Source organism: Euprymna scolopes, chromosome 1, assembly GCF_053919585.1.
Source record: "Euprymna scolopes isolate OS-2025 chromosome 1, ASM5391958v1, whole genome shotgun sequence".
NCBI classification, from domain to species: Eukaryota; Metazoa; Mollusca; class Cephalopoda; order Sepiida; family Sepiolidae; genus Euprymna; species Euprymna scolopes.
Genome location: NC_136482.1, coordinates 172,009,787 through 172,034,710, shown reverse-complemented (window position 1 = coordinate 172,034,710; position 24,924 = coordinate 172,009,787). Strand labels below are relative to the sequence as shown.

The 24,924-nt window shown below is 32.0% G+C and overlaps 1 protein-coding gene across 6 annotated transcripts in view; it reads left to right on the top strand.

Annotated features, from left to right (window-relative positions):
* LOC145277521 (calcium/calmodulin-dependent protein kinase kinase 1-like) overlaps positions 1-24,924 on the top strand; it is a 659,720-nt gene that overhangs the window by 141,678 nt on the left and 493,118 nt on the right. For 4 of the 6 annotated variants that reach the window (XM_080129008.1, XM_080128980.1, XM_080128989.1 and 1 more), the window contains exon 2: positions 13,291-14,059. In XM_080129008.1, coding sequence (XP_079985134.1) covers positions 13,328-14,059 — 732 coding nt within the window. In that variant the 5' untranslated portion in view covers positions 13,291-13,327. Of the gene's footprint in view, positions 1-2,334; positions 2,599-13,290; positions 14,060-24,924 lie in introns of those variants that run through there. The other 2 variants (XM_080128999.1, XM_080128971.1) reach the window with 2 other exon arrangements.

Genomic DNA, 24,924 nt, shown 5'->3' with positions numbered 1-24,924 from the left:
CACAGGTAGATAGATAAAACAGAAAAAATATATAATAATAATAATGATAATAATAATGATGATGGCAAATTTGTAGAATTAGTTAAATCATTAACCTAAAATGAGATTCTATCTTTGTTTTTCGAGATGATTACGTAATGGAAAGAAAAAAAATTATTTTAAAATTTCAAGTAGGAAATCCGTTTCACATATTAAAAGAATATAAAATAATCCTTTTTAAGGATATTCACTTATTTTTATACCACTAATCTTATATCTAATATAATCGCTCAAAAATCGAAAATTAAACAATATACTGGGAGAACATTACGTTTTCACACGATTGTTGACGTTTATTTGATGTATTTCTACCAGCATTTTATTTATTTTCGATTTTCAGCGGTTCGTGCAGTGCTTTTAGGTAACCATTTTTTGGGGGAGGGGGGGGGTAACTATTTTTAACTTAACAGGCTGGACACTAGGTTAGTTTTGAATTAGAAAAGGCTAAAAATATAAGTTTGGACACAAAGGGAACAGTGTCTATTCTTAAAAGAGTCCTCGGATATAAATTTCAACTATAATAGAATCAAGTGTTAGCCCCAGGAAGGAGCCCCTTGATCTCTTCAAACTAACAAAAGTAAAATAAAAAAAATAAAAAATAGAAAAGTTACTTATCTTGCATTTGGTAAAATATATTTGTTGTATATTTGTTTTTTTTTTTTGTTTTGTTTTTTCATCTCGTTTTTTAACAAATATTCAAATCTCTTCTTCTTTTTCGGGTGTACGTTTACATTTTTTCGACAAACTTCTAAATGATTTCCTTTTATGTATTTTATCCAAGATTTAGTACATTATAAAGTTTTCATCTATATTTTTCACTTGTGTTCAAAGTGAAAAAATACAATAAAGCATTAATCATTTTAGAAGAAGTCGATGATCAGTCAACAACAGTGTCAAGCCAGTGCTGGCGAAATCAAAAAACTTGTCCAGAGCATTTTAAATCTTAATGATCGACTGTGAACTTTCTGAGAGCCAGGCACATTTGACAAATAGGTGCGAAAACGTTTACTAAGGGAATACTCTAGAACTTTTACTTTGTTCGACATAATTTACCAAAAACAAGTTAAGCATGCATGCCCCCCTCCCGTGAGTGACTAAGTTCAGCATTTGGGCCCACCCCCATTTAGCCCTAAAAGTCCCCAGAGGACGTCAAATCCTGATGAAAATGAACAAACGGTGCAGTGTTAGGCCTTAACATATGTAAATTTGAGTTCTGCATCATGTAAAAAAAGAAATAACTAAGTCCATCATTTGTCTCCCCCCCCCCTCATTTAACCTTCAAAATCCCCAAGGCCTTCACATATTTAAATTTGAGTTCAGCACCATGCAAAACTGCTAAATAGACATACACAGAAAATTGTAGACAAATATATTAAAATAGTCTAAAGATGGAGTGTTTTTATTAGCCCTAAAAGAGCCCCTGGGGCACACCCAAGAGTTATCACAAAGTATAGACTAACAAAATTATATAGAAATCCGTTAGTTACAACTTTTCAAAAAGTTTTATAAAAATCCAAGGCATCAATTTTTTTTTTAATAAGCACAAAAGCGTCAATTTTAGTCATTTTAACTCGAAAGGCACCCAAGGGAGCGGGGCGGAGTTTTCCCGGAAAATCCGTTCTGTTACTTTTTTACTCATATCATGTTTAATGTTTGTGAAAATTTTCAAAAAATTCCAAGGTGTAGTTATTGAGAAAAGTCAAACGGGCGAACTGGCAAACAGACGAACGGACGAGGGTGAATTTACAGTTCCATCCTCCTTTTGTCGGAGGACCAAAAAGTAAATTAGATTTGGAGAGTAAATGCTAAATTTGGAAATAGGGTTTATTAATCGTGGTTCTGTATTCCTAGTCTTATAGTGTAACTTCCAATAAATAAATACACCTGTGTATTTTGTTTTATTTCTTTTTCTTTTTTTTTCTTTTTTTTTTTTTTAGGAAAAAAATTAAAAGAACCGTTTTTGGAATCAGATATTAAGCTAAAATTTTTCCGATTCTGACACGACAAAAAGTTCCGATTTTTGTATATTCCCAATTCCGATTAATCGTCCCAACACTTGTGATTATGCAACGAAAGGATTAAACTTGAATTCCACAAAAGACAGTTCATTGATGTTTAGGTGTTTTTCTTTTGTTTTGTTTTGTTTCCTCCTTAATTATCAGATAAATCATTTGGATTTTGTTGATATTTACAGAAAATATTGGTGTATTTATTTATTTATTTTTTAACGATTCTTTATTGATCATCTTAAGAAAAACAATTATTTTATTGGTTGAAGTGAACACATCTGTTTGTGATATTTAGCGGAAATGTACTCACATAATCATGTCGAACACGAAATTGCTAGTGATCACTGTTCCATGGCCTGTTTTATGTTACATGGGCGTATGAATAGTTGTAAATTATAGGATAGTTATGTGAATTTAACAGAATTAAAGTATCTAGATAATAAATGTTAGCAGATGGTATATGAAGAAAGAAAACAAGCATTTAAAATGTCTGCCGTTACTGTTCTTCTAGAAAAGTAGGGATTCATTTTTCTTGACACACTCTAATGGCGTAAGTAATCTGTTTTCTTTTTCTTATTTTTTTTTTTTATGTTTCTATAAGTTTTATCATTTGTTTTGAGTTCCCAAATAAGTATTCTTAAATGTGTTTTTCTTCACAAAAAAAGTATGTTGAATATGTTTTAATCATAATAATGACGACCTTATCCTTCCTTGACAGAGTTCAAAATAGACTTCGTAACTTAGTAGGGGATGGTCTTTCCTCTTCCCTGCAACCTCTTTCTCACAGAAGAGACGCTGTGAGTCTGTCTTTTTTTTATCGTTATTTTCATGGCAAATGCTCGTCTGAGCTCCAATCTACGGTCCCACCTCGCCAAACATTCACGAGAAACACTCGTTTGTTTGTAAACACTATCAATAATTTCTCCCACTCTTTATGTGCCTAAACCTAAACGTAGATTCCATGAAAAAAGCTTCTTTCTAAGAACTGCACACCTGTGGAACCTCTTCCGTTTACCTGCTTTCCTACTGACTACAATATGGTCTTCTTCAAGTCCAATGTAAAGAAGTTCTTGAGGAGCCATTCCCCTTACGTAATCTAATTTACCAACAATTACTATGATAGTGTCCTTTTTTTACCACTGTACACTCTTTAATCCTTATCCTCGAATGGCCTCTGGCCATTGATAAATAGTGATTCCTTTATAAAAAAACAAAAAAATTAAACGTTCGGTCTTATTATTAATTGTATTTTTTTATTAGTCCGTCAAGTCTATCTTCAATTATTTTGTTTTTTTCTCCTTTTTTAAATAATTGTTTTGTTTTTAATATGTCACAAGATAATAAATCATTTTTTTTCTTTCAAATAAATATCCTTATCAACTCTAATCGTAGGTCAAACTGATTTTCGTTATTGTTTTCACATTTTTTAAGCATATTTTTTTCTAAAGATAAAGTACAATGGTTTTTCAGCATAAATATTTGTTATTGAAGAAAGCTACAATACTGGAAGACGCCATAATTACAATTGATAACATTTCTACTTATTTCTTCCTAACAAGCATTATTGCCTTCGTTCAGTCTCGAAAGACAATGGATACCCCCAGTAATGGTAGCAGCGCGTGTAATTGTGAGGCAACTATTGCACAATCTCCAACCACATCTCTCCTGAATCGGTACTGCTTGAATTCAGTGGTAAGGAGAAGTCCAGGACGACTGGAAACAATGCCGAGATAAGCTGAGAACACATACAGCACCTGGAATTCCCAAATGGTCACCCATTTTAATACTAACTAGGTACAACGTTGCTTAACTTCAACGATCTAACAGGAACCGATGTGTCGGCGTTATTATGCCGTATATTTGCTGACAAACATGTATTCATAAATTTATAAAGATCTGAATCTTTCAGTTATGGAAGGCCATAATAACATAACCTTGTACAATTTTTCTGGTTCTCTTGAGTACTAACTTGTCTAATAACATTAAACCAGCAGTAGCATTATGTATACTTTCAATGTCCCATCCATTTTTTTTTATTTTTTTTACATTTTACACTTTCTTTTCCAATGTTGCTTGTTCTACTGCTAGTTTCTTCTCAAGACTCATTTGGTTTTCTTTCTATTCCATACATCTACAGACGTCTCTCCTAACTTCACCTATTTATATTTATAGTTTATTTTTCACACTGTCACTTCTTATTAAGTACTATCTATACATATATCCAGCATCGCTAGATTGAAACAGATTGGTGGGCGAAGGGTTCAGTAACACACTATTTAAGATACACCGAATATCCTAACTTCTTAGGATTTTCCTTCATGTTGGATTTATATCCATTTTTATCAATGAAAAATTAAAAACGAACTAACTCTCATAACTTAAAGGGGGAATAACTCTCATATTTTAAATAAATAAACTTCCGTTTTTAAACGCAAATGGTGCCAATAATAATAATAATAATAATAATGATGATGATGATGATGATGATGATGAATTAAATAAATCAATTTGGAATAATATTTCTAAATAGAACAGTTAAAACAATTCTATTACAACGAACAATTAATAACACATAGCTAATTATTAAAATAGATTTTCTGTAATGTAATATGCAAACGAGGTTACTTCTTGAATGTAGATTTCCTTTGAATAAATAATGTATATATCTATAAAAGTGAACGTGTCTGTCTGTGTACATTTCCCTACACATAACTGTCAGTTTTCAGTCTACAGACTTGAAATTTGATATACAGTGTACTGAGATTTGGGAAAATCTATGTGATTGGCTTTCGGCCAGAAATTTGGCTGATAAGGGGTCAAAGTTCAACGATTTGACCTTTGAGAACTCTACCAAACTCCTCCGACAACTTTGGGTCTAAACACTTGAAATTTTAGATATAGGTTCCTTGGACATGGATCTAACTTAATAACTTGATTTGAGTCCAAAACAATAAATGTTAAGGGGTCATAATAGGGGTCAAATTTTAAAAAATTGACCACCTTTTTTTTCTTTTTTTTTTTTTTGCTCAACAAACACATCCAAACACCTAGGCAACGGCGGGCTGAAATGCTAGTATATATATATAAATCATGTTGGAATAAAAGTGTGAAAACGTCCGTTTTCAGTATGAAAATTAATTTGTGAAACAATATACCTTTTGTACATGTGAGAGAAGAGTACAAAGTCTTAGCACTCCTTCTTAAGCCAAGCCTGGGTTTCTTTGGACTTGTAGGCCAGCAGTGAGTCCTGCTTCCACACCCAGTGTCTGCCAGCGGCCACCTGATTGCACCAAAGAATCACCACACTCTTCAGCATATCCAGGTACACTTTGGTGCTGACTTTCAAGCTGACTTTGAAGATGTGAGGCATAATGTGGCCCTCACTTGAAACAACACCAAAGACCATAACTGTGAGTCGTCCGATGCGTTGAGCTGTACGTCTGGATTTGCATTTTGAGGGTGCTGGCAATGGTCCTGTTGTCATAACTTGGATCAGTAGAGAGCATGAGTTGTATAGCAGCGCATCTCCGATCTCGCTTGTTGAACATTGTGTCACTTTCAGACTTGATAGAAGGTTCTTATCACTCTAGGATTTGTATATAGCTGGCCAACTAGTAGATGGTCTGCAACAAAAAAATAAAGCCGATTTTCATCAAACTGAAATGGAATCATGTTGTCTTTTCTAGGGCAACAATTTCATTATTCCATCCTGTATATTTATGCATTCAGTGTTCAAGTATGTAAAGTTAGGTTCCTTGAACCAAAGTTTCGAGTGAATCTTTAACGATCAATCAGCTGTAGTAATAGGTGTCTGTTTGATCTATTATGTTTAATTTCTCCAATTTTTTAATCAGGGGCGTTCTAAAAGTAATGCCCCCGATTTTTATTCCGCCCGAATGGATCAGAGAGGGTTGTAAATTACATTGCTATGATGACTGAACTTATGCACTCAGAACCCGTAAGTTTCATATCTCTGTTGCAGATATTGACAGTATGAAACTCTAAGAAAGCAACCCCTGTCATGGACGTGCATCAGAAGTAGAGTTGTGTTATTGAATTCCTGGCAAAAGTGCATTGGGAATTGTGGGTGTAGTAATATCATGGAACTATTTTCATACGCGCAATCAATGTAACCACTTAGCAGAGGAATGACGTACACCAGCTTGTACGCTTAAACATGGGTTAAAACAACATGCGCGCCTCTTATGTGTAGATATGTTGAATGAATCATTTAATCACATAACGTTGTCTCTGTTACAATTTACCATGCCTCAATAAACCAACATTATTACAACAGTGACTATATAGAAAAATAAATTCTGAAGCACTAAAAGTAGTTCGTGTTTATAGTACCACTCCCGTTTTCCTACGTTTTCGCCTTTTTGAATTAAAAAAAAATAGAAAGGTTTATATATATGTATGTGTACACACACACACACACACACACACACACACACACACACACACACACACACACATATATATGTGTGTATATATATATATATATATATATATGTGTGTGTGTGTGTGTATATATGTGCAGTGTGTGTGTGTATATGTGCAGTGTGTGTGTATATGTGCAGTGTGTGTGTGTGTATATGTGCAGTGTGTGTGTGTATATGTGCATGTGTGTGTATATGTGCATGTGTATATGTGTGTGCATATGTGCATGTGTATATGTGTATGTATATATATGTATGTGTGTACATATATGCATGTATATTTATATATATATATATATGTGTGTGTGTGTATATATGTATATATATGTATGTATATATGCGTACGTGTGTATACATATGTGTGTGTATATATTATGGCAGTATAGCTTAGTTTCCTAGAAGTACGTCCACTGAAACAACATGTATCTACCAAAAAGTGCTCAGTGAGTTAACAGAGCAGGTATATTTAATTTATTTATGCAAACATTGATGACTACATATGTGCATACATGTTTCTGTAATCACTCGTTATTGGGGAGATTACGTCTTCATGCCAAGAATTTTCTTAGGGAAGAGTGGGGGAGTTAGATTGCTATTATAAAGTGAGTCGGCACAAATACCTATGGTCTCCTGTAGCAGGACATTGGTAAATAGGCTAAAAACGTCAAATGAACACATGAAGTTGTTTGCAGAACTAGGTTGCAACTTATGTAAAAATTAAACCAACCTGAATGAATCGGTAATGCAATATTTAGTGTATAGAGCATGAACTGGTTCTATAATACTCAATATCCACGAGGGTGGGTAGTGTTGGGCATGGTCGTCCATAGACAAAATAGGTATAAGTGGAAGACTTTCTTTATATATTTTAGGAAGGCCCTAAAGTCTAAGCCTTAATGAACCAGAAAACTTTATGGGCTTCTTGAAGTACACAAAGAAAGACTCCCGCTTAGACCTATTTGTTATGTATGAGGTAATGAAAGGTCTGTGTAATTATGTTGTTATACCTGAATCAAAAATTACCAGTTTTATCTTTTCTGTTTCTAAATGTTTAAATAAGTTAAATCAGCTTTGCTTTTTATGGATTTGTGGCAGAAACACAAACTTCATTTGTACCAACACCTAATATCAATTTATATTACCATCAGACTCTTTGTAAAAATTTAATCAATAAATGTTGTTATTTTTATTCTTGTATAAGTCTGTAATCGATGATTGAACCATAGTGACCCCAGATTGAATGGGAGGAAAAATTGACTGAGATCACTAAATAGGTTAACGAATTAAAGATAAATATATACAAAAAGACACATTTTAAGCTAATTACATTTTAATACCACATTTTCTTTGTCATTTAATTCAGTAGTGAAAATGTCTTGATAAACGTTCAATTAATTAATCCCCTCCCCACTTTGTCTGTGTCCGTTCTTGTTTATTGCAAAATGATTGATAATAAATTCATTAATACTAATTGTATTGAATTAATTTTGAGCAAGTTATTCTTGAAAAATGTTACTAAAATTAATTAACTTTTGGCGAGGAAAAATTTTTTGAATCATTTAGCTACAAAACTGGAAAAAATATTTCTTAAAAAACAAAAAAAAACATTTGAATTTTAAAAAAAAATGAATGTATGCAAAACCGAAAACATGTTACGCTATAACCTTTTTTTCTTTTCTTGTTTATTTCGAAATATTTCACATTCAGAAATCTCATAAAACCATCCAATGAATTTTATATCGTTGATTTAAAAAATAGAAATAAAAACATAGCTTGACTGCACATCAGAAAAAGTCATCTTTTCCTGATTTTATTTTTTCTTGATTTTTTTCCTAAGCTCACAAGATGCCACTTGTTAATCAGAATCATATTGACATCGTGGCTATTTTTTTTTTGTTTTTATTTTTTTTTTAGACTTAAGTTCTTATATTCGTGTTTGCTTGCCAAGAGATGAATTGAGATTTTCTAAGATTGCTTTTTATCTCCTTATAAACTCTTTTATTGAACAAACATGGATTCTCTAGATATTCCAGTTAAGTTCTTTAAATGTAAATAAGCAGACACACGAATTGTCATGAATAATGCATTAGATCATTACAGCCAACCATCTGTACATGTATGTTTTATTCGATATCTCCTTTTATTGTCTATCAAATTTGAATAGTCAAAAATGTTTGGATTATTCAGACTACTGTTCTTAGCTTGAATATTATTCTCACAACGTTTCAGCCGATGTGGCTAACCTTCTCCAATTTTTTTTTCTTTTCCAACTCGGCAATCTTTGCATCAACTTCTGAAATCTGTACAGAATCTTCAACTGAACTCTTTATTTAATCCTCATTCTGTCATCTATGATTGGGTAGAAGTCTTAAATAATTCTTATTTATATTCTTAGTATCGTCTGTACTGAGGACTCTCAACTTTCAGAAGACTGCAATTTGAAACTGATTATAACTTATTGCCTGTCCAAAATGCATCCAAGTAATGTCAGATGGGCGATAGTCTGAAACATAGTATCAACCCAATGATCAATTCTGGGCCCCAATCTCCTTCATAATCTTCATCAAATTACATTCTAAGATCATTTGTCAACACAACCACCTATGGCAATACGTCAAAGAGTAGCAATGACCAAGATCTTTCTGATTCATTGTCTTTTCCCTTGAGCATCTGATGTAAGAGTGATAAAGCTGGCTGGCTGGCTGGCTACTTTTTATGTGTCCAAAACCGCACTCTCTTTTCATCACCAATGCTCTGATCGCCACTTGTCCTAAATTGAAACGAATGGCTCTTGTCTTGAGGAAATCTCTTGCTTTGACAAGCTCCTGTGACTAACCTTTACTCCTGACCTGATTTGTAAGACTTTAATCAGATCTGTTGCCAAGGTTGCTGGAAAAATGATTGAATCATTCTATCGCTCCAGAAGGTATCTCACTCCTGACACAATCCTCTATTTATTTTAGAGCTAAATACCTCCTAAGATGGATTACTGTTGTCATATCTGGGGTGAAGCTCCTCATAGCACCCTTTCTTATGTTGTGGTAGCATTACTTGTTCTAACGACTTATAAATTAATGAAGATAGATGCCGATTTCATATACGTACAACCTGTAGAATGTATTTAAAAGAAGCAAAAAATATTTATACGTATTTTATACTGACAATACCTTTTGGTGGAAAACGTATAAGACCATGAGTGCCTTGTGTACGTGTGTGTTTATTGATCTCTGACGATCATGTGTGGATTGAAATTAAATATTCATTTTAATATTGTTACCGAGTTAATTCATAGATTGTAGAGTTTGTTCATGATTTTTAAATGTTTAGCTTACCTCGTTAAGACTGGATCAGTATGCAAAAGTTTGTTTCATTACAGAGTCGGTTTGCATGTGTAAACCAAACTTGGAACGTGTGGCACACCGTCCATCACTGTCACATGCTACAAGGAAAAAGAGAAAGCGAAAAAAAGAGAGAGATGGAAGAGGAAAAAGGGAAAAGATATCTAAACGGAAGATAGTGTTGACGCCTGTCTGCCAGAGGTGAAGATAAAAGGGCGATAATTGCTTATTCTTTCCTTTTTTACAAATTATGTCTGTGTGTTCACTGTGTGCAAAACTATTTGACAGACTAGTTTTTAAACTAATGTATCTCTAAACCATAACCTTACAGAATGCAAAACCGACTTCATAATCTAGTGAGCAATGTCCTCTTCTCCTCCTTACTACGTTTTCCCCCACGTTGCTAGTCTTTATGCATTCCATTTTTATTTTCATGACAAATCCTCTGCTATACTTCAATTCTTCTCCCACCCCCTAATTATAATCTCACATAGAAATGTTGGTTGGTTGTTTTGTTTTACGGGATATCAACCCTTTTCAGGTTATTTAATGCCAAATCTGGTGATTTTGAAGAACGATTTTTTAATATAGTATATTTGTTTTTTAAGTCGTATTCTATTTAACCCATAGTTGGGACCCTAACAGGTGCTACCACTCCGGGTCAGAGTGGACCTGGGAGCAATGGCAATTAAAGGGTGGCTCCACACTCCATAAGGCCTGCAAGCTGGGGCCTAACCATCGGATATAGTTTAAGGTCAGATCCAGGACCACATAGAAATGTAGTACCTTAAAAAAAAAAAAATATATATATATATATATATATATATATATATATATATATATATATATATATATATATATATATATATATAATTTTTTTTAACAAAAATTATTTTGGATTTGAGCATAATTTACAAAAGATAGCGCTGAAGGTTCTGTATTAGGGGTAGGAGTAGAAGCAAACGCTTTATTTCTAAAGTAAATTATTTTTTTAATCAGATTTTTAAAATATTACACTTAAAATTAAAAAACGTAACCTCGCTATCCAAGGTCGCTAGAATTATTTTAATACATGTACATTGTCAAATAATTAAAAACTAGTTTAAATAACTTTTTATTTGACAGTTTAAATGCTTTCAAATTCCTACCAAATTTTTATGAATTAAATCGTTATTTTATTATCTTATCTAAATTATTAACAAAATATTAAAATGGCGGACTATTTTACCTGAACAATAGTGTGTGTGTGTGTGTGTGTGTGTGTGTGTGTGTGTGTGTGTGTGTGTGTTGTGTCTGTGTGGGAGGGGGTGCTTATAACTTACAATTTTGAAATCAATTACAACTTGTTGATTAATCAAGTTAGACTGGTACAAAAGGAAGTTGTGGAAAATAACTTTTGAACACAAATTCTAAGCATTTCTCCACAAAATATTCGTAAACAGAATTATGTGTTGTATAAATATTAGTGTTGGAAGGATTAATCGAGAATCGGAAAAAAAAATGTGCTTATGTTCTGCTGCTAAAAACGATTCTTTTAATTGTCTTTTTATGTGATTTTGTATAAAACAAAATCTTCCACAGTTGGTAGTAATGTTAAAATAATAAATATTTATTGATTTTAAGGTATTGGTAATCGGGGGAAAAATAACAAATCTATAGTTAAATACTTAGAGATTTCTCAAGAATTGGAATCAGAATCGGTAATTGTATCGGAATCAGGAAAGATATTGGAATCGTCCCATCACTAATAATTATCAAAACAATCATTGAATTAAAAAACAAAAAAACAAACACACAATAAAAAGAATAGTTAATTAATGAAATGTACTTTTGAAAATGGATATGCAAATTAGTTAATTTCATCGCGTAGATTGCATATGCATAAACAGTATTTCGGAAAAATGTTTGTTTCTGCTGTGTAAATTTGACAAATGTTTTTGTTATTGTGAGTGTTAGTAATCTCACAATTTTACAGATTAATGCCTTACATAATGAAAACAAAGTTTTAATAATGTTTCTAAATTTTTGGTCCCTCCCGACAAAGGATAGATTGTAACCTGTCGTTCGTCCGTTTGTTTGTTCGCAACTTTTTCAATAACCACGTCTTGGAGTTTCTTGAACTTTTGCATAAACATTAGTCATGGTAAAAGTAAAGTTTTGCCAGAACAGATTTTCCGGGATAATTCTGGTTGCTCCTCTGGGAGGCATTATTGGGGTAAAATTGCCCCCAAATCGTTCATTTGTTCATTTGTTTGCACTTTTCCCAATAACCACATCTTGGATTTTTTTTTTTAATTTTGCACAAACATTAGTCATGGTGAAAGTAAATTTTTCACACGTGTAAGGATGCCTTGCATGCTCGGCTTGTTTAGATGAGGATGGATAATGTTCGATTATTCGGACTACTACTCTCATCTTGGATGCTATTCTCACAATGTTCCAACCAATGTAATTCACAGAAAGTTTGTCGATTATGCAGTCTTAATTATGGTTCTGCACTTTTTTGATGAGGATTAATAATTTGTATTATTTTGGTTATTGAGACTACTGTTCTCATCTTGAGTGTTATTTTCACAATGTTTCGACCAATGTAATTTCTGATCTTCAGATTTATCTTGTCGAACTCGAGAATCTTTCTGTCAAACTCTGGAATCTGCATGGAATCTTGAAAATGAAATAAAGATTAAATAAAGAGTTCCGTTCAAAACTTACTGCAGAGTCTCAATTTTGACAGAAAGATTGTTGAGTTCAATAAGATCCGCCCAAAGAAGGTCGGCGGTTACATTGCCCAAAACGTTTTTAGAATAACACTCAAGATCAGAACAGTTGTCCGAATAATCCAAATGATTTAAATTTTAATTATTGCATTGCTTTTATTCTGATAATGCCGTTTGTTTAGTCTTAGAATAGGCGAAATGGAGAACGATTCTAAATTAATTGCGTCATCTGTAACTATAAATATCTATTTATATATATATATATATATATAGAGAGAGAGAGAGAGAGAGAGAGGTGTGTGTCCTGTTTTTAAATCTCTGAAACAGCTACATGGTAAGCAGCTGATGATCCCCGTTTTCTATTTACAAAATTTTAGTAAAGGTTTTCTCTTTTACTCCTTATGTAGTTAAATTCTGTTTTAAAATTGAAGACTTTTGCGAAATCGGCTTATGCAAATGCTAAGTCTATTTCTATTTAGCAATTTTAGTTAATGACTTTTTTTTTTTTTTTTTTCATCCTTATATAAATGAATTCTCTTTTGTCATTATAAACTTTTTAAAAGTCGGATTATGTAGGTCCTAAGTCTGCGATAGGTTAAAGTTAATTTTTTTTTTTCCTTCCGGGAATTTAAACTGCATTCTTTATTTTTTAATTTTTTTTATTCAAAGCTTCTTTAGACTATATATATATATAATGTTTTCTCTTATTGTGCATTAGCAATAACTTTTAATTTCTTTATTTCAGGAACTCCCACTTTGATCGTGGCCAGGACGAGGACGACATGATAGAAAAAGGGATGACGTCCAGTTGTAATGAGACATTTGGAGAACGCTCAGCAATGAATCGCATCCCTTATGTTCATCCTTGTGTATCGAGTAAGCCAGTTGAAGGACACATATCAGAATTCTCAAGGAAACACTCTGCACATCATTACGATGTCGATCTAAGGACTACACAACAATCGTCAATCACTGAGGATTGCATAGGCAATGTTTTCCAGCCGCCACCTTTGCAACGAAAAGTTTCAAACATCAACAGTGATTCGGGACGCAGTTCAACAAGTGAAAACGAAGAACACGAGAGCCTGAACGAGGACCTGTTAGGTTCAGACCCACATCGAAGACACAGCATAGCATTCTCTGACAATTCAGGCCACCTGAATGTGCCTAATGTTACTGATGACATCTCAACAGGGAAAGCCGCCTTACGAAATTGTTCGTCATGTAACAGCCTTGTAAATAACCAGCAGGCTTCCCGGTCCGTCATCACTCAAACAAAGTCTAGACAGTGCCTACGACAAAACTGCTTGGCTCGAAACATGCACACGAAAATGTACGGTAGCTTGGATACGGCTCGTTCATATAGACAGTTTGGTTACTCCCCTGTGGGGTCACCTACCTCTTCCCCGCGGTTGAGACATCAACCCACCCTCGAAACGCGTAGAGTATCTGTAACGGATTCTGATGGTTTTATACAACTGAATCAATATAAGCTCAAGGATGAAATTGGAAAGGTATGCTTTTTTTTTTTTTGTTTTTTTGTTCGAGAGTGTAAAAATAAGTAAATAAGCAGCTCAATGATTAGCTTATTGGGCTCAAGTTTTGTCTGAAATTTGCAGAATGAGTTATCATTATCTATATTGTTTTGATTGCATTTGTTAATGGTTGATCATTTTATTTTTAATTATGCTTTGACCAATGCTTTCATCATTTATGGAGGGTTTTTTTCCCCTGTGTTCAATATGATTGTTGCTGATTGCAAACTTTTTTTTTTTTTTTAATTTTTTTTTTTACTGTTATTTCACTTCAAATAAGGCACTGTGCCCCTTGGATGTAAGGGTTACTATTTAGGACTAATTCGACATGGATACTACATAGAGAGTTGAACAGCGAGGTGTCTGTTCACACTACACTTGAACTTCTGCAAGTCAGTACAGCCAGGGAAGCAAGGATCTGAGAGGGAATTTCAAAGTCTAACAGTTCGAAAGAAGAAACTATTAGAATATAAGGCTTTCTGGCATCTAAGGATTTCTACAGTATAAGGGTGGGATTTTTCAGGTTTTTTGGGTGTGTTTGCATCAAGGAAGTACAAATGCCTTAAGTTCGTTAGAACACATTCTATCAAAATACTTGTAAAACAGACACAGATGCAACATTTCAGTGATGGGATGGAGGCTGGAGTTTGGTTGATAGCACAGGAACTATTAGGTTGGTGATTCTTTTTGGACCCTGTTTAAGAGTGAGAGACGAGTAGCAGATGCACCAGCTCAGATATCGCAGCAATACTCCATGCATTGCCAAATGGTAGCCTTCTAGAGATATTGAATACTCTCAGGTGTGAGCAACTTTCTAGCATGATAGAAAGAACCCACCTTCTTTGCAGCAACTTTGGCAATGTCCTCTATGTATTTCTACCAATTTATGTTGCTTGTGAATGTTAAACCAAGGAGTTTGAACAAAGAGTTTTCAGGTAGAATATTATTAGTCATTGCAATCGATGGCTAAGAAGATTTCTTGTCAAAGGAAAGAAGCTTTGTATTTTCTGTGACACAATGCAAATTTTAGTTGTTTCGGCTATTTCACTCTTCCAATTATTTCTAGCTTCTATATACTTTTGTCTGTTTGTACAGTTTAGTTGACAAAGAAAATATAACATATTTTGCCTTATTCTATTATTACTGATTTGTTTCTGTGAAGATATGTTCATATGTGCCCGACTGTTCAGGTTTCAAATCTTAGCATGAATACCAGGGATGTTTTCCTGCACAAGGAATTAAATACTTGGGCTGGTTGGTTTGAGCACATTCATTTCTGATCGATTGTATGGGTTTTGAATCTCGGCACAAGTGCACTCACTGCATCTAGCCACACTGATAAGATAAGATTAAACAGGTGTTTGTGGATGACTAATATATCTCTATAATATAAAGCTGAATGTCTGTCTGTGTGTCTGGTCACGAATAGGCTCCTATATGGTTGACTATTATAGAAAACTGATCAAATATAATGATAGAAGATGTATCGAGACACAGGAATGGGTATGTTTGATCTGGCATAATGATGATTCATTAAAATTGTGGGGTCTGCGTACGCGCCTAGTCCACAAATATGGAAATAAAAAATTTTAAAAAAACGTTTACAAGTGTTTTTGATATAGATGTACATAACAATACTTTGATAAGTATGTTTTAACTTAAATAGGGATGGTATAATAAAATTGTGGGGGTCTGCGTTCGCGCCTGGCCTCCATAGAATGGAAATAGGCACAAACTTTAATAAAGACTTTTCATATTTGTATGCGTAAGTATACTTTGATAATTATGTTTCAGTTTGAAGAAATATGGTATAATAAAATTATGGGGTGTTCGTTCGTGCCTGACCTCCATAGAATGGAAATATATCACAAAGTTTAACAAGGTTTTTTAATATAGATCCACAGAATATTGTGATAAGTGTTTCAGTGTGAACAGGTATGGTATAATAAATTATGGGGTTTATCTATTTTATTTTTACTTTCATCATATTTTGCTTTGGTTTTGATACCCCCAAATTCGAAACGATCTCTTTATAACCCTTCCTTTTCATAACCTATCATACTTTCATAAATCAGAGTCCATTTTCTGTAGGCTGTTTTTGAACCAAGTCAACGACGGGTACTTTTGATATTATATATATATATATATATATATATATATATATATATATATATATATATATATATATATATATATATCTTATTACTTTGCAAACTTTATATCAACATTTTTCTTTCACCATATTCTTTTTATTCCAACGGAAAAAAACATAAAACAACTGTTTTTTTTCTTAACAAATATATATTTGTCTCTGATGAATTGTTTAGTGAACTTCCGCTATTCAACGAAACAAGTGTAAGACGTACTACATAAAAATATGAATAGACTATTATGAGAAATAAGTACATTTTCTGATTTTGGAATGATATCTTATGATATATATATATATATATATATATATATATATATATATATATATATATATAGCGAATAAATGACAAAAAACTATATTCCAAAATTCATGATGTTGACCATCTTATAATTTATTCCTTTAATTCAGTTGACATTTACAATTCTTGGCAGTATCTATTTCATAGCGCAAAATCAAACACTTAATTATTATATCAATCAGTGAGTCTATTATGCCCTTAATTCATCAGCAGAAATAGCAACAATCAATCCTTCAAAAGAAAATAAAGTGCGATTTGACACGATTAAAATCCGAAAATTGGAAGAGAAGCTGCAAATACCTTTTAATATATTTCCATTACGCCATTTTGAATAGATAGATTCACTGATTGATATAATAATTAAGTGATTGATTTTGCGCTACGAAGCAGATACTGTCAAGAATTGTAAATGTCAACTGAATTGAAGGAATAAATTATAAGATGGTCAACATCATAAATTTTGGAATATAGTTTTTTGTCATTTATTCACTGTATTGCTCTGTAATTATACTGAGCTTCTTTAATAGGGATTGGTATATATTATAAAAATATATTTCTACAGAAATATATATTATAATTTGAGATTGCTATTTTCAAAGGTAGGGTAACCAATGAAATATAACAAGGTTAATACAAGAGTACTCAATACGGAAGTAGAGCAAGTTACATTTTCAATTTGTTTTTACATAAGCAGTAATTTGTTGCTACACAGTCATGAGCATGTTTTGGTCTTCTAGTGTTTAGCAACTAGAGACCTCTTCAGTCAACAAACGCTTATTTATGAAAGAATTCTGCTTTCGTAAATAAGCATTGTTGCCTGAAGAGGTCTCTAGTTGCTAAATACTGGAAGACCGAAACATGCTCATGACTGTGTAGCAACAAATTGAAAATGTAACTCGCTCTACTTCCGTATTGAGTACTCTTGTATTAACCTTGTTATATTTCATTGGTTACCCTACCTTTGAAAAATAGCAATCTCAAATTATGGCTACTAGTGGTTAAGGTTTTTTTGTAATTGGCAGCATTGAATGTTACTAACAATTTTTCCACTAGACAGAAGGCCTTACTCAAGGGTTTCTGCCATTGCCTTGCATATGTGTTCATTCGTTTTCCTCTCGTGTCTACTATAGAACGTGGTGTCGACAGTGAATATACCCATCTTTGAAATAATTTTATCTGGAAGATCATTTATGAATATCAGGAATAAAGGTCCAAAGATCGACCATGAGGTACACCCACAGTTATATTGTTTAGATGTACGACGATGGAGGACAACCTGGGTTCTTATCTTATTTAAGAAGGATTTAATTACGTTAAGTATTGATCCATTAATACCATAGGATCTGATTTTCATGAGAAGAGCATTGTGCCATACCCTGTCAAAGGCTTTAGATATATCTAGGGCTACTGTCCTAGTTATCAATCAACTGGTTGAAAAGTTATGTCAGATGAATAAAGTAAAAATGATCCTCTTAACTTACTAGTTCAAAACAAATTTTAAAATTTGGGTCATTGCATATTTTAAGTATAAATGTTCACTAATGTGGGTTATCGCTTTTCTGGGTAATACAGGGTAACCCCAATAAAACGGACCCCAACTCTAATTAGGCCCCGTTTCTTAGTGAAACTTTGGTCATATGGTCATAACTAGTTTATTATATTCAAAACATCACATCAAAACACTAGAGTCTTTGGCCTTTTTTTCTCCGTTGACTGTAAAATGCTCAGAAAAATAATTGAATGTCCTCTGTTTTTTTGGGGGGTCACCCTGTATACTAGAAAATTTGTATAATAATATATTTCTTCTTACATTAGTAAGCAGTATTTCTTGTTAGTCTCTTTTATTAACCAGACTCTCCCAGATACAAAGAAACATATTAGGTCCGATGTCACTAAAATGCGTTAGATGAACACCCTTGTAGTAAAAGATTAATGATTCAAGCTTATGTTTAATTTGTTATATATCTATATTTTTACAATATTATGTGATTTTTTTCTGCTCCAAATTATAACCATTTTATTTCCTCCTAATTTTGAATCTTTAATTATTTCTTTATATATATATAATCAGAAAATAATTAGCTCTAATAATAAGAAAATTAATAAACTACAAAATACAACTATACAAAATACATCTGACTGTAACTGTAGAAGAAAAAATAAATGTCCCCTACAAGGCTCATGTAAAATTAAAAATGTTATCTATAGCTGCACAGTATCAAAAACTCCAAATATACAAGAACCTATCAACAGCCATAACTCAACTACCAGATTAAATAATAACACCAACTTAAATCAATCTACCGATCAATTACTAATCAACCCACCACATTATAATCCAACAATAGACCTAACGGAAAATAATCATAATAATCAAGAGGTAATATATATTGGTTCCACATCTGGCCCAATAAAACATAGAATTTCAACGCACAAACATTCTTTTAAAAATAACTCTCTATCAAACCAAACTACTCTATCCAACTATATTTGGCAACTAAAAAATAGCAATATTTCTTTCAACTTAAAATGGCAAATAATTGAGACTTGCAAATCATATAAACCAGGAGATAAATTTTGTACACTATGTACAAAAGAAACCCTAAAAATTTTAAAATATGACGATATAAAAAGCACAACCAAACTAGTAAATTCAAGACACGAGCTTCTATCATGTAATCATAAACGTTGGTTTAAATTTAATAAATATAAACCACCTTAAATCATTAAAAATTACTCATTAGTAAAAATAGATTACAAATTTTTTTTTTTTTTTTTTTAATAAATTAAGTTAGACCAATTACCGCCCTTAGACTCGTAAATCAAATAATAAATAAAGCCAATAACACGTGACAATTATCTCCCCTTAAAAACTTGCAAAATAAATATTCTCTATATATATATTAACTGTAGCGTCTTTAAATCAAAATACGCTAACGGAAACAATTTACTGCACGAGCGTCGCCCTTTTAAAATTCATCATTCAATAAAATAAAAAGCTATAGCAAACATCTAAATGACTACTTTAAACACAGCTCCTGATTTCAAAAAAAGAAAAACTAAAAGGTAACTATCTCTATATATTTTTAAATCAAATTTATTATGTAAATTCAAAAAAATATATATTTTTTTCTACTCATTTCTATCTCTAACCTATACTAATTTTCTTATAAATTTTAAATCCAAACCTTTTATTTCAATTTTTCAGATTCATCTGCCTTACTTTTAATGCTAGGTTTATTTTTGGTGTCTTTTCAATTCAATAGAAATCCTCCTAAATTTGCTGATGAGGAGACCGCGCTTACCAAAAAAACTATGTATAATTGTTCTACGTGACTTCATGTATACCACAAATAAAAAGCACAGATTTCCGAAACGATCGTACAGATAATTGACTTTGTTGTTGTTCCTTCTTATGAAACTGATTTTTAATTTAATTAAAATTTGATTTTTAAATTTTAAAAATCTTTTTAAATTTTTAAATTATAAATCACATTACTTAATATTGAATTAGCTCTAGGACATTTAACTATCGAGCTTATTATATATCTAAATTACAACGAGCATTTCCTGTATTTTAATTAAACTAGTAATTTCACTATTACATTAAAATACACTTAGCTCTTTAGACTATTATTCTAATCTCCGTTAAATTATATATATATATATATATATATAGGGTGACCCAAAAAAACGGCCCCACCTCTAATTAGGCCCCGTTTCTTAGTGTTTTGTCTAAATGAAATGAAACTTTGGTCATAACTAGTTTATTATATTCGAAACATCACATCAAAACACTAGGGTATTTGGCCTTTTTTACTCCATTTTACAGCATATGTTCTAGATATACTTTTTATGTTTTTTTGGGTCACCCTGTATATATATATATATATATATATATATATATATATATATATATATATATATATATATATACAGGGTGGCCCACCTAAAAGAAGCCCAGAAAATTTAGTGAGAGGAGGGGCATTCTTTTATTGTTTAAATTATCTGCAATGCTATAAAAGATGGTTGGAAGTGCTCCCCGTTAACATCCATGCATTTCTGGGCACGTTTAACAACGTTTGCAGATACTGCTTGTAGATCTTCTCTGTTGATTCTTCTTATAGCCTTGGTAATGTTCTCTTTTAGATGGTCTAGATTGTGAGGATTATTTATATAAACTTTGTGTTTTAAAGTCCCCCAAAGATAAAAATCACATGATGACAAGTCTGGGGAACATGGTGGCCATAACCTTTTGCTTATTGTTCTCTCTTCCGTAAACATGTCATGAACTCGTGTTAGTGATCTGTGAGACATGTGGCATGTAGTGCCATCTTGTTGGGAAAAGAATTGCATTTTGTCTTGTGGTGTTGTCGTGAACAGAAAGATTAGAGAGAGATCGGGCTACTTTTTAATGGGCCACCCAATATATATATATATATATATATATATATATATATATATATATACATATATATAATGTACACACACACATATATATATAATGTACACACATATATATATATAATGTACACACACACACATATATATATAATGTACACACACACATATATATATATAATGTACACGCACACACACACATATATATAATGTACATATATATATAAGGTACACACACACACATATATATATATAATGTACACATATATGTATGCATATATATATAATGTACACATATACATATATATGTACACACATATACACATATACATATGTACACATATATACATATGCACACACACACACACATATATATATATATATATATATATATATATATATATATATATATATATATATATTAGTGATGGGATGATCCAATATTTTTCCCGATTCCGATACAATTACCGATTCCAATTCTTTTGAGTTTCTAAATATAAAGTTGTTTTGGCCGGGGGGGGGGGATAATTTCCTAAACGTATAAATACATGATTATGGAGATGATCTGTAGATTTTAGTTTTACTGCTACTTGAAAATCGATAAATATAATTTCATCATTAATACAAGCCATAGAAAATCAAGTTTTAACCAAGAACAAACAAATGAAAACAATACAAAGAATCGTTTTTTGGCATCAGAAAATAGGCACAAGTTTTTTTTCGATTCCGATACTCCAAAAAGTTCTGATTTTTTCGATTCCCAATTCCGATTAACCATCCCAACGCTAATATGCTAATATATATATATATATATATATATATATATATATATATATATATATATATATATATGGTGATAACGATAACCAGTTTAAAGAAGAAAATCATCTCTGCAGGTTCGCAAATGACTCACTAACTCAGATTTGCTTTTGCAATTTTTTCCCAGCTGATATGTCACACAAGGTCACTTCTATTTGTACATATCTATATTCTTCCACTGTATGTCTCTTGCATAATTGGTTTCTGCCATAATATTGCATGTGAATTCGATAATCAGGTTCTGCTTCTACACATGATCAGGCTAAAATATGTCTGAGATGTTTAACATCTACTGCTTCGACAGACATGTCTCGAGATGGAGTATTCTAACTGCCTTCCTTCATATCTTCCACAGCCATCATAGACATTTTTTTTTTTTTTGCCAAACTGATAGCTTCAAATTCATTCCATTTCACTTCTTCCTTGGTAAAGAGCTTAAGGTTGCTTTTGATGATATCTTTAAAACGACTCTGGCTTGTTTGTCTCTCAAACGTTTATTGTGCTTCACTTTCCCATAAAACAGTTGCTAAGGGAACTTGTGATCTGCCATCTTTGTTAGGTGGCCAAACCATCATGCACTTTTAGCCAAGACCTACTAACTAACTAAAAAACAAGTTTCTGATGTGAGAAATTGCAAATTAATGTTTAATATCCTCCGAAGGCATGTCTTGTGAAAGCTTGTCCAGTTACATGAATACAGAATAAGACAATACACACAATTCGTATACACATGTCTTAATTTATTTAGCTGAAAGCAGTTTGTTGTACTTGTATATCTTGATTTCTGTAATTTGTTCCCATAGAGTTAAGGATATGCAGATTATTGGATCCAACACCTTTTTTTTTTTTTTAATCTAAGCTAAAAGAAGAATCGCTTGCACCTGTGCTTGTGTTAAATATTATTCTGCTTGTTTTTTGGTTTTTTGTTTGTTTGTTTTTTGGGGTTTTTTTTGTTTTTTTTTTGTGTCAGGAATATGACAAAAATAGCAAGTACATTCCTTCAAATAATCTGAGTTCTTGTAAATAGCCTTTGTTTTGTGTAATGGCTTCTTATACATGCACGTTTCTTACAGCCACACATACGACATATATATGTGTGTGTGATTAATTGATTTAATCACATAAATTAAGATACAAATATATAATTTATGCATAATTTTTCAGTATTTACTTCAACAGTGCTCAATACATAGGTAGAGCTAGGTATTAAGTTATGAAAATATATATAGTAATTAAGCTACACAGAATATTCCGCATTTCATTCTTGTGAAAATTCGTCAGACTTAAGAGGAATTCTCACAAGAATGAAATGCAGAATATTCTGTGTTGCTTAATTGCCATATATATTTTCATAACTTACTATATATATATATATATATATATATATATATATATATATATATATATATATATATATAAATGTAAATTTGATTCATTACAAGTGAATAAAACCATATTTCTACGTTACCAACTTATTTGAAATTTTCAGACAACCCATCTTTAGAGTCGAGGTATGTTTTTATGTTATTAAAATAAATTTACCTTGCGAATTATTAAAATATTAAATAAAATAAATATATTTTCGTAAGCCGTTACTGCGAATCTGTTCTGTTGATAAAACTGAACTTCCGGTTCAATTCATTTCACAGCCACGAATTGACGAAAGATTTCATTTTCTGTTAACTCGATAAGTAAAAAAAAAAAAAAAAACATAATTCATTTGTTTATCTTCCAAATTTTTTAATTTACACATTTTTTCTTTATTATATAAGGCCAAAAAAAAAGTTTGTCGCTTGCTTTTTGAGTTTTTTTTTTTTTTTTTTTTTTTCGATATAAGATTGGTTGGTAAAGTACAGTTTATTTTTGTGAGCGCTATTTTTTAAATCGTATTTCCAGGTTTAATTACAGTTTTATTATGTTTTTTTATTCAATTGTAAGGTTAAAATACACTCTCCCCTCCCCATGTTAAGAATGGCTTTTTAAATATTAACGTTATTATTACAACACGGATCACTCTCTGCATGAGTACTGTACTTTCACCTAACAATTTAATAAACAAAACATGGTACTTATGCAGAGAAGATACTGCACTGAAATAACGCTATTAAGAAAGCCATTCTTAACATGGGAAAGGGAGAGTGTTCTGTAACTATTTTATATTTTCACCTAACAATTTAATAAACAAAAGATAGTACTTATGCAGAGAAGGTACCGTGCTGAAATAATACCATTATTTAGAAAGCTATTCTTAACATGGGGAGGGAGTTTTGTATCTATTCTAAAATATGAATGCTTTTTCTTTATTAAAGAAATTGGGTACTCGTGCACTTATTGATCTGTGCTGAAATAATAACGTTATTATTTAAAAAGCCATTCTTAACATGGGGAGAAGAGGGTGTTTTGTAACTATTCTGGACTTTCACCTAACAATTTAATAAACAAAAATTAAACTTAAGCAGACAAGGAACAGTACAAAAGCATTAACATTATTTAGAATACAATTGAATAAAAAAAAAAAACTTTAATTAAACTTGGAAATACGATTTAAAAAATAGTACGGATCGGTAAGTACATTAGCACCATAAATTTCTTTCTACCCTTGGAAAATCCTTTAACATTACCTACTTAAATTGGTTGGAGGGGCGGGGGGTCGGCCGCCAAAACACCCCCACGCACACAGAAAAATGCCTCTCTCTCAGGTGGCCAGAAAGTGGGTGCTCATTCTAAGTTAAATTTAAATTGAAAAGTGATCACCCACTTTTCGAAAAAGTAATTTCTTCATATCATGAAAACTTTCTTTTTGCGACGGAAACGGTTTGCAGATTCGTTTTTAGTACACTGAAATCTACAATAAAATATTTCGTTATATACGAACATGAGACGGGCCTTAAAGTAAAATAATACCGGATTTTTGGGGCAGATTTGCCATTTAGTTGTATAATATCCTCAAACCAGGTAATCACTAAAAGGGACTCTTAAAAGTCGTTACCTGTATCGATCAAAATTTAAAACCGCTGATTATATGTCAGCCTACATAACAGTAACATATATTGAGTGAGTTCCTAACAGTATTTTGTATAGTTTTTTAGTTTAAACTCATTTTCCCAAAATTTCCCCAAACTTAACGTGTTCGATACAGTCTGCCGCCATTTGTATTTTTCAAATATACCGATA